The sequence below is a fragment of the Mercurialis annua genome, linkage group LG7, assembly GCF_937616625.2.
Source record: "Mercurialis annua linkage group LG7, ddMerAnnu1.2, whole genome shotgun sequence".
NCBI lineage: Eukaryota > Viridiplantae > Streptophyta > Magnoliopsida > Malpighiales > Euphorbiaceae > Mercurialis > Mercurialis annua.
In genome coordinates, this window is record NC_065576.1 from 35,070,718 (window position 1) to 35,082,436 (window position 11,719).

Consider the following 11,719-nt stretch of genomic DNA (forward strand, 5'->3'; position numbering starts at 1 on the left):
AATATTTGTAAAATTATCGAAATCTTTTAAAAGTTATAATCTATTTGATTTTGACAAATTGAATAAAAATCTATTCAATTTTTCAAATTTAATTTGATTATATGCATGATAATTGAATGTGTATTTTAAAATTTTGAAAAAAACAAAAATTGCGGATTAAGATGTCAAGTCCTCTGAATAACTAATAATTTTATATTTTATGTTGATTCGGTATTGTCATGTAGACACAATTAAATTGATTTTTGAAAAATTGAATAAAGTTTTAGCTAGTAAATCAAATAGAGATAGATTTATAACTTTTTAAGAGTTTGGATGATTTCTAAAAAATAAAATATGTTTGGCTGTTTGGCACCACTAGACTTATAAATTATAAGAAAATTTGATTAAAATGGAGCTAATTAACAAAAAAAAAAGGGAAGGTGTGTGCCTCCAATTTTATTTTATTTTTGAGAAAATTGCTTTTTTATAATTCATCAAAAGAATTGTTTTTTTGTAAAAAAAAAAAATTATTATCTATCTAGATAAAATAGTTTTATTATTGAATTAAACGTATAACCTTATCGGAATTATTCCTTTGAAAAAGATTGTGTTTTTAACGGAATTATTCCTTTTCCAGTCAATAAGCTTGTAAATGTGATTCATTAAGCAATAAAGCAATCTTGTTTCTCAAAAATAAAAAAATTGAATTAAACGTATAACTTTATCGGTTAATAAATATTCTATAAATTTAACCAAAGAGAAGGTACTCTCAATCAACTAGATCGACAGCAGCAAATAAAAAATTCTATAATAACTCTAGTAATAAACTTATATTATAAAAGCATGGATGGAGAAGGGAAATTAATATCCTTTTTATTTTATAAAATATAATTATTGATGAAGACATGTTTTATCATACCATAATAACAAACCGGGTTTTATAAGGGTTCGGCAAACGAAGCCTACCCCAGGAATCGCCTAGACATAACTGGCGATACGTATCGGCATGGCAGAATGCTAAGAGATTCGTCTGCCTAAGAGCAATGCTCATATGGACTTCGCCCAAACAAGATATTGACCGAATCTTCAAGGAGTCAACAAAGCTTAAAAGTCCGAACTCTAAAGATATAATCTTGCTAAGAGATCGAATCTAAAGTCAATTATAATATAATAATCACAGAGAGAATATAGAAGATATAATTTTCTATATCTATCAAAAATAGACTCCTAAATGAGAGTAAAGTCCAAAACAGGAAATATTCCTATTAAGACTCTTTCCTAAATAGGAAAAGATAGAAGACCAAGCTATAAAGTAGAAATTTCATTCCTACTCCCATCCTACTTCTTTAAAGAATCACTTCCTTCCAAAACCTTAACAGATCAAATATCACTATTATAAAAGAAGTTGAGGTATGCCTATACACACATATTCAATAATACTACTTCTCCCACTTAAAGTCTAATAACTGACTTAAGCATCAAAGAGGTAATCGGACAACCACCTTTAGGTTAACCATATTTTACAGGTTACGACCGTTGAGTGGAGCACACAATCTATAAATTGGCGACATTTGGGGGAAATGCTTAAACAAAACTTAATTGAAGAAGCATTTTTGTAAACCATACAAATTTATTGATCAAGATGACTGCCGACGGGGCTGATTTGAGAAACAATAAATTATGGGAAACTAAGGACAAGCAGCCTCTAGATCCAAGCATCATCACACAACCCCCGATACTTCCGCTCGAGGAAGACAAATCAATTCTCATCGGAGACACTTCCGACAATACTTCAAGCACTCATGGTGGCGACCCATCAAAAACGAATGACTCCACGAGCTCAACTCCTAGATACCAAACCCATACAATCCAGGGAACAGCCCCCATCGCTTTTCCACCACTTGATGGAAATAGGGAAACTGCTCTGATGGGAAATTCCCATGAAATTTACCATAATATCTAAGCACTCCGAGAAGGGACAAGATTTGGAAAGCTAGTCGATAAGTTGCTGACAAACAAACCCACCACCTTCTCTAACCTTATGAGAATCATACATAAGTTTTTTGCGCTGGACGAAGGGCGCAGGGAGTTGAGAGAAAAAGAGGCCAAGGCTTTCCAAAACATGAAAGAACCAAAGAAAAATCAAAACCAAGACCTGATGAGAGAAGTCACATGAAAGATGAGGGAAGGCGTTTCGCCCCATATTCCAGACTCGAAAGCAGACATGGTATCAGGGACGACGAAAACAATTATACACCGCTTAACACCAACAGGATCGAGGTCCTAATGTGGATCAAGGAAATGGGAGAAACGTAAAGTGGCCTCCCAAGATGATAGCAGAAGTACGAGACACATGAAGATTTTACAAGTTTCATGAAGGACATGGGCACGAAAAAGAGGAATGTCGATATTTAAAAGCCGAGATTGAAAGAATGATCAAAGTAGGCGAACTTAAGAAATTCGTCAAGAAAAATGAAAGTAGTAACCAACAAGGTGAAAACAGAGGCTGAAAAGAGAAAGTGAAAGGAAAGAAAGAAGAGGAAAGAACCAGCAAAAGCATGGAAACGATTCACATGATTAATGGAGGAGGCTCTAGTAGCTCCTCCATCAAGAAAAATTAGAGGAAGGAAGTCCTCAACATTAAAAGACTCTAATGACGGCGGTAACATTCTACATGAAGGATTACGAGTAGGTCAAAGATCCACATAATGATGCCCTTGTAATAACGACGGTGATTAAGACCTAGAACAGGGAGAGAATAATAATAGACGAGAAAAGTGTAGTAAACCTGATGGCCGGCAAACATCTCTGAGGGAAACTGGCGAGACTTTGAATAGTTCAAAAGCCACTCTCATGCCTCGGAGGTCCACCAATCAATCCTCTAAGGGCGGTACCTCTAGCTGTGACGGTAGGACCGGAAAAAGGAATAAATAAGAAGATCATAACTCTATTCAATATAGTGGATATTGATGTCTCTTACAACGCCATCATAAGAAGACCTTTCCTTCATGACTCGACCGCTGTGACCAGTATACGAGCATTGGCAGTAAAGATTTCCACTGAGAGGGGAGTGATTACCCTGAGAGAAGAACAAAAGATAGCTAAAAAAATGCTATAATGAATCAGTTGAGGAGCATCAAGAATCCAAGGAAAAAAAAGACAAGGAAGAAACAAAGGAAGAAAAGGAAGAAAAATCTGATTGAGAATATTTGAAGACCAGTAGAAAGACAGTCTGCCTAGCAAAATCAGGTTTTTACTTTCAATAATGTCTTTATTTTATGATAATAGTTGTAAATATTTTAATTATTAATAAAAATCGACATTTTCCTCCCAATCTCGCCTACAAATTTTATCCAAATCAAAAGCATACGAGCAAAAGAATTTTCTCCAAGAGCAAAACTTTCGGGTCTAAATTGACTCTAAAAAACATGTGAAAAAGAGGTTTATACTAACCTCCTAAAATTTCCAGAGTTTAGATTAACTCCACGAATAAAAATAAAAAATAAAATAAAAATTTAGATTATCTCAACAAAAGAACAAGAGTTTAAATTAGCTCCGCAAATAAAAAAATAAAACAAGAGTTTAGATTAACTCTGCAAATATAAACTTAAATTAATTCCGAAAAATAAACAAAAAACTTAGAAAAGAGAATGTTCCATAAAAATAAGGCGATCATGTGTAGACTCGCCAGAACAAAAACTCCCTCCGTCCACAAAGATAAGCAAAATGTCTATTTTGAGCGTCTCAAAATATAGGCAAAATGGCTATTTTGAGCGTTTCAAAATATAGGCAAAATTACTATATTAATTTGAATACTACCAAATATTAACCTTCATCAATTCCAACCACTTTTGTTATATTCTACAAATCATTATTAATTATCATATTATATATCCAACACAATAATTACCTTTCCGATAATATAAATTAATAATATTTAAAATATTTAAATAATTATATTAAGGTTATCATCAGAAGTTAATAAAATATAACTACTTTAACAATCATTTTTTAATTCATGTGCAAACTCTATTTTGCCTATCTTTATGTGACGGAGGGAGTATACAAATTAAGATGAGGAAGCCTTCGCCAAAGTATTGGCCTTCTTCTTGTGTAACTTTGCCTTCACGGACTTGGTTAAATCCTCGGGGTCCAATTGATTTACCCCTGACAAATGAATTATGAGATTCTCCTCAATAAGTTTAACATCAATAGCATTTCAGAACTCGCTCATCAAAGTAGAATAAAAGGACTTTTTGTCCAAAAGCTGAATGTGAAGTTTTTCAACCTCCACCCTCAAACTATTCCTCTCGATATTAAGAGAAGTGTTGGTACTAATAAGCCCCACTAATTCCTGAGTAAGGTTGGACGTCTGAGACTCAAGATCCTTGAGTTGCTTGTCAATCTTGGCGTTCTTGGCCTGAAGCTTGGCGGCCAACAAATCATGCTCTTTAAGCAAAGCTTAGAGCTTACTTCTCTTAGCCTTTAAATTAGCATATAACATTTTAAAATTATCCAACTCTTCGACAGCTACACGGCGACGTGTGTCCAAAACAACGATCGCCTGCGCAGACTAGAAGAACAAAAAAAAAAAAAATAACGGAAAGGATATAAAAGAAGAAACCTTAAAAAGCACACAAGGAACAGCAACTCGCGACAAGACGAATTAAATTTACAAAATAAAGATCAAGGCAATACTTAAAGATAAACACCGAAGAAGGTGAGGAAATTAAAATGCAGATAAACTCTAAGAAATGGAACAATAGGAACCAAGGATAAAATTACAATTGAGAGAGAAAAGAGATTCAACAAAAATGAAAAAGAAAGAAGAAGAAATATAAACACAACTACACGAATCCGAACAAAATGATTACGGTTACAAAATCTAAAAATTAAAACCCTATAAAAGACAACAGACTACACAAACAGATGTCAAAGATCGAGAGTCTCTTGCCGACACGTGTCCAAAAAAGTACAAAAATAAGGATCTAAAAAAAATTGTCCAAATTTGAAAAGACTCGCCTCAAATAAATATAAAGACACAAAAAGCTAAAAAATCAACACGAGCATAAATAATCCGACATTAGCTTACCTGTAGGAAGCTAATGGTGGAAACACGTTTTTTCAAGACCATAACAACGAACTGAGTCATGTAAAGGTTCGACCAACGAAGCCTATCTCCAGACTCCTAGACGTAACTGGCGATACGTATCGGCACAGTCAAATACTAAGAGATTCGTCTGCCTAAGAGTACGCTCATACGGATTTTGCCCAAACAAGATATTCATCGAATCAAGAGTCGGCAAAACTCAAATGACCGAATGCTAAAATTACAATCTTGCTAAAAGATCGAATCTAAAATCAACTACAATACAATAATTACAGAAAAAATATAGAAGATAAGAACTTTTATATCTATCAAAGATAGACTCCAAAATGGAAGTAAGATCAAAATAGAAAGACATTTATATTTAGGGCTCTTTCCTAAACATGAAAAGATAGAAGCTCACGCTACAAAGTAGGAATCTCTTTCCTATTTCTATCCTACTTCCTTAAAGAATAATTTTTCTTCTATAATTCTATCAGACCAGATCTCATTATTATAAAAGAAGGTGAGGTATGTCTATATACACATATTCGATAATACTACTTCTCCCGCTTAAAGTCTAAACTGAATAAAGTATCAGAGAGTTAATTGGACAACCACAGTCCGGTTAACCATCTACCTTATTTTGCAGGTCACGACCGTTGACTGGAGTACGCAATACATTAATTCTTAACTAAAAAACTATTGAGATAATTATGAAAGTTAAAATACTAATTAAAATAAATTACTTATAATACTATATTAAAATAATTGTCTAAAATATTAATTAATATAGACCATTTTAAATATTTAATAAAGTACTATTTTAACTATTATTTAACCATCTAAAATTTTAATAAAAGTAAAATACGTCTAATAAATTAATATTTTAATTATTATTTGATATTTTCTATTCATATTCTCTATAATTAAGATAAACTATTTCTATTTAACTACTATAATTTATAATTATAGAAATAATTATTAATTAAATATAAATATAATTACCCTAGTCCATTATAAATATAATAGTTATTATTTGACGAGTCATATTATGAGATACGTGTGAAACACATAAAACAACAATAATACTCTAAAATATATGTACGATTATTATGATTTATAAATTTATGTTGTATGATTAAATAGATTCAATTTGATCAACAAAAATCAAAACCAGATTATAAATTATTAACTCATATCCAATTCTAACATGAATATTGTGGTACACTATCCAAATGTTATAATTTGTCCTAGAATATTATCCAAACAGTTCGCATATAAAGGAGTTTATTTTATACAAATTAGTTTCTGTGAAAGCATACCTCTCTTAGGATGAAAAATGTAGGCCTTTTGAGACATGGGTTTGTTTGGTTAGATGGAAAAGAAAAGAAAAGGAAAGAAAATAGTAAAGTGTAGTAGTTCAAGAAAATGAAGATTCAGGTTGGTTTGACGTCCAAGGCCCGGCAACACCCCCTCTCTCCGCCTTTTGCGGGTAAAGACAGTCTACAATTTCTACTTTTTTAGTTTAGTTTAAAAGGGTCAAACATACAACACCATTATTATTATTCTTTTTATTAATTATTATTATTCTTATTATTAATATTAGTAATAGTTAATTATTGTTTGAAGAAATGGCCAAAGCAGCCCTCCAACTTCTGTCAAGGGGTTAAACAAATTATTTTGACTTTTTTAATCAATTAAATTCCCAAACTTGTATTTCAAAAGCAAATAAATCACTTTTAATTTTTTTCGTCAATTAGATTCTAATTTTAATTATCTCGGATATCAAATAAGTCATGTATTTGAAAAAGTAACTTGACCTAAATTAAGAGAATTTGAAGTCTCGTTAACTGCTAATATAAAAAATGATTTACTTAACCCGAAAAATAAATTTAAAAATGTAATTGATCTAAATTTTTTAAAATGAACTTATTTCATCCTTCGGTAGAAGTTTGGGAGCCTCGTTGACTCTTTTTCATAATTATTTTCATCTATAAATCCCACCACCATTCCAACCCATCTCCTTCCCCTTTTCTTCTTTCACTTCCTCACTAATTAACTTTAATTCACAAAACATTGTTTTTCTTTTCCCTCTATTTATCATACCAAACTTTCCTCTTTTTTATTTTCTTCAACTCAAATCTTCAACTGAGTTTCTCTCCTTCTATTAAAATTGATCAAATTTTATGGAGAGTGAATTCTATTTAAACGCCGGAATCCCACCTCCGGCAACCGCACAACTTCCATTACATTTCGACCAAAATTCAAACTCAACAATGCCCATTTGGCACCGCCCATCTTTCTTGCAACCCAATGAACCAAACCGTAATGTTAAATCACCAAATCAGTTTTCCGACCGTTTCTTCGACCCCAACTCAACGGATCAGTTTGACTCAGCTCTGAGCTCAATGGTGTCATCTCCGGCAGCTTCCAATTCCAACATCTCATCGGAGAGTTTCATGATCAGAGAACTCATCGGGAAATTGGGTAATATTGGCAATTCTCAGCCTATGTTGGCAGCTTCATTCAACAATAACAACAATAATAATAATAGTACACCAAATTCTTGTTATAGTAGACCACTGAGTTCGCCGCCGAAGCTGAACATGTCTCCCGTGGCTCAGTTAACGAAACCATTGGCTTTGAATTCTACGGTGGCGGAATTCACAGCTGATCCGGGATTCGCGGAGAGAGCAGCTCGGTTTTCTTGTTTTGGAAGCAGGAGTTTTAATGGGAGAAGTAGTACATTTGGAGTGAACAATGCAGAAATTCAGTATAGATGCAATAATAATGGCAATAACAGTAATGGTAATTCAAATCTGGGAAATGTAAATAAAATGCCAAGAGTATCAAGCACTCCTTCTCTAAAGGGAAATAAGGATTATTCTCTGCTTCAGCAAGATCCATCTGAATTGGCTAATTCTAATTCTCAAGATGACTCCTCTGTTTCGGAGCAGAACCCGAATGGAGAATCAGGGTTTAGGCCTGAATTGAATTCCAGGAAAAGAAAAGCTGTTTCCAAGGCGAAATCTAAAGAAATTCCGCAGCCCAATTTAGATAAGGTAAAGTTTTACATTATTAAACAAACAAGTTGTTGTTTCAGTTTTGATTTAAAATTTGATTGGTTGACTTTAGCATGGACGGACTCAGGAAGAGCGTGTAGTTGCATTTGTCCGCCTTATAATTTTGAATCTTTTGAAAAAAATTCAAAATAGTTTGTCCACTTTAAAATTTACATTTTATTAATTTTTTCGTTGTTTTATTAACTTTTAATACAATTTTACATCCGTTATGAAACATTTATGAATCCGTCACTGAATTTCAGGATGGAGAAGAAGATAATGATTCTGATGCGAAGCGGAGCAAGGGGAATGATATTGAGAAAAATGAAATTAAAGATGAGGAAGTGAAGAAGGAAAATAATGTAAAAGCTGTTGATCCTCATATAGACTACATTCATGTTAGAGCTCGACGAGGTCAAGCCACTGATAGTCATAGTTTAGCTGAAAGAGTAAGACTTTTTTATTTTCACTATTTTTTTCTTTTGTTATTTCAATTAAGTTTATGCTAAAAGTTCTTTGTTATGGTATTATATGATTAGGTTCGACGAGAAAAAATTAGTGAAAGAATGAAGCTTCTTCAAGATCTTGTACCTGGTTGCAATAAGGTATGTTAAACTCCACAATTCAATTCATTCTAATGTCTAAAATACATAAAATTGTTGGCCTATAGAGTCTGTGTTCCAGTTTCTCTCCCATTACAATAAAAAATAGTTGATTTTTTTTTTATTTGATCCTTTTTTTAAATTTACTATGCATTATTTATTGTACTATCTATTTTTATTTAACGGGTCATTTTGGATAGAAGTTTCGAGCATGCAGCTCAATCACCGTTAAATGATTGACAATTCACGTTGAAAATGATATTAAGCTCATATACTTCCAAATTTTTATTGATTTCTCTCTCTTAAAATTTGACGATTTGACACCCTTTACAAATGTGTTTAAGTTTATTGGGCATTTAAATTCGGTTCTCAAATGCACGCTTAGATCAAGATAAAAATTTAGAATATAAGCAAAAAGTAAAATTTAGAAAATATAGGGGTCTAAATATAGGTTTGGTCTAAAAAAGTGCGTAAAGTTTGACATTTCTAATATTATATCTTTGTGGGTTCTTTTTGTTATTTTAATTAGGTAACTGGGAAAGCACTTATGCTGGATGAAATTATAAATTATGTTCAGTCATTGCAACGCCAAGTAGAGGTAAAAATAATAATAACAATCATGTTTATGGATTAAAGTTGTCATACCTAATCATTGTACTTAATCTGTTTTAATTAATTAAATTTGATTAATGTTATTTCTATTGGGCAGTTTCTCTCCATGAAGTTGGCTTCTGTTAATACCAGCCTGGATATCAACATGGATACTCTAGTTTCTAAAGATGTGAGCATCTTTTTTTTTTCTTTTTTAATCTAGTCAATAGCCTACCCTCTAAGTATTTCAATTCGATTTTTTTACTTAATTTTATACATTTAGATGTTGGACCAGTAAATATAAAAATAAATTATATCAATTATGTTTCAATTTATTTCTTTTTTTTTTCCTCAAAAACTAAATCTCTCAATTTCAGTGATTCAAATTTTTAAAATGTATATTCATCCAAAAAAAAAATTTAAAATGTATATCACAAAAGTTCTTTCCGTTGTTTTTGAGAAATTAATATACGTAAAAAATAAAAAATAAATTTATATTAATTAAAATTTTGACATTATATTTTAGAGAAGATAGTGATAGTACGTGAAAACGATATATCTGTATATGTGAGATAAAAATGATAAACTACATTAATAAATTTGTGATCTATTTTTGATAATGGTGAACAAATTCAAGTAAAAATACTAGTTTGATAAAAAAATTCAAATATTAAATATTACTTTAAAGAATTTAAATATTCAAATGAAAAGTTTCTGTGAATATAATAATAGTATATCAATTGGAATAAAGTGCTTCATATGAAAGTTTTAAGTAATAAAAAGAGAATTGTATGACCAAAAATAATAATATTGTTTTTGTTTTGTGGTTTTAATTTGGTATTTTGTGTGTTTACAGGTATTTCAAACATCCAACCAATTGCCACATCAAATATTCCCCATAGATTCCTCGTCATCACCCATTTTTGGGCACAATACCAATATTTGTAATGGCACTACGGACCCATTACTACCCCAAAATCTCAATATGCAATTTCCCCAACTTGACGCTTTTAACCATATTCCTCCTCAGGTGATTTTACTAGTTCATCGTATCGAGCCTCAGCGCCGCCATATTTAGACGGATTTAATATAAAATATATTATATCTAACGACTAATTTAGAATAAGACTATTTCGGAAAAAAAAAACACTCATTCTTTTGTGTTTAATTAAACCTTTTTTTTTCTTTAGGAATCACATTTTCTCTATATATCTGAAATTTCTTGCCTGATTTTGTATAGTTTTCAACATTCTGTGAGGATGACCTTCAATCCCTTGTTCAGATGGGCTTCGGCCAGCTACCCGTCCGACAATCCTTATTATCAGGCCATAACTTCAATGGTAAGAATTCAAATAAATTTTACTAATTATGTAAAAAACACTTGTTTGATACACTTTTTTAAAAATTGTAACAATGCTAAAACTTTAAGTAATTTTTATATGAAAAAAAGATCAATATTGGTATTAATTATTTCTAATGTATTGATTATTGCAAATTTTTAATGTAATTAATTTGTTTTATAATGTTATTGACTAGTACTAATTATGAATTAATGCAGGTTCAAATCAAATCTCCCACATGAAAACTGAGATCTAATCACAATTATTTGGTCCGAAATTAAAGTTCAGATGGAGAAAAAAGAGTGTTGTATATACAAGAAATTTGACTTGGACCAGCAAATTATAGAATTATTAAGCCAATTAATATTTAGGTTTAATGAAGAAGATAGTATTATTATTATTATTATTATTTTTCCTTGATCCTACATTTTTTTATCAAGGATTTTTTTTATCCTATTTCTTGTGGAATTTTCTTACTAAATATCCACTGTAAAATCTTAGAGCTCTAAATGTACTTTTGGTGCAAATTATTGTAGCACCCCATGTAAGATATAATGCTAATTAAATGAACAATTTCACCTACCTAAATATTTGTCTCCTTATTCTAATTACAGTTTACTCCATTATTTCATTTTCTGTAAGTTTAGCCAATTTTAATAATTGTTCAATTTAACAATACTATAAATGTTTTAAATGACAAGTTAAGCAAATTCATATATATTTTTAATATTACTTTATAAGTACATATATAACTTCTACTAATAAATTTTTAATGTATAATATTATACATTAATATTTAGAAAAAATTATAAAACATATTGAAATTACAAATTTAGTTTATATAACTCCAAAACGCAGGTGAATTGGTAAGGCGTTCTCTTGTCTTAAATGAGATTGTGGGTTCGAATCATACTCATGTATGCAGCCGTTTAAAATTTGAGGGCAGAGTTTGCCTCCCGCAAGAGACTTACACTATTCGGATGGTATTAATCTGAATATTGAAGGTTTAAAGGTGCCGTCTTATAGTTGAAATCCGTTCAGAAAAAATTCATGGAA

General features: G+C 31.2%; 1 protein-coding gene across 1 annotated transcript; it reads left to right on the plus strand.

Moving 5' to 3' along the window:
• Positions 1-7,100: 7,100 nt before the first annotated feature.
• LOC126654607 (transcription factor bHLH62-like) lies at positions 7,101-11,251 on the plus strand. The gene is made up of 8 exons (XM_050348522.1): positions 7,101-8,130; positions 8,394-8,579; positions 8,670-8,735; positions 9,262-9,330; positions 9,442-9,513; positions 10,180-10,353; positions 10,564-10,663; positions 10,882-11,251. The coding sequence occupies exons 1-8, from the start codon at positions 7,255-7,257 to the stop codon at positions 10,917-10,919; spliced, it is 1,581 nt and encodes a 526-aa protein (XP_050204479.1). The 5' UTR covers positions 7,101-7,254; the 3' UTR covers positions 10,920-11,251.
• Positions 11,252-11,719: the final 468 nt, after the last annotated feature.

What these genes read in the sequence shown, in the direction of transcription:
- LOC126654607 (XM_050348522.1), top strand. Translation starts at nt 7,255, where the DNA reads ATGGAGAGTGAATTCTATTTAAACGCCGGAATCCCACCTCCGGCAACC. An exon ending in CGCAGCCCAATTTAGATAAG is followed by an intron (nt 8,131 to 8,393) that starts GTAAAGTTTTAC and finishes ACTGAATTTCAG; the next exon opens with GATGGAGAAGAAGATAATGA. An exon ending in TTAACCATATTCCTCCTCAG is followed by an intron (nt 10,354 to 10,563) that starts GTGATTTTACTA and finishes GATTTTGTATAG; the next exon opens with TTTTCAACATTCTGTGAGGA.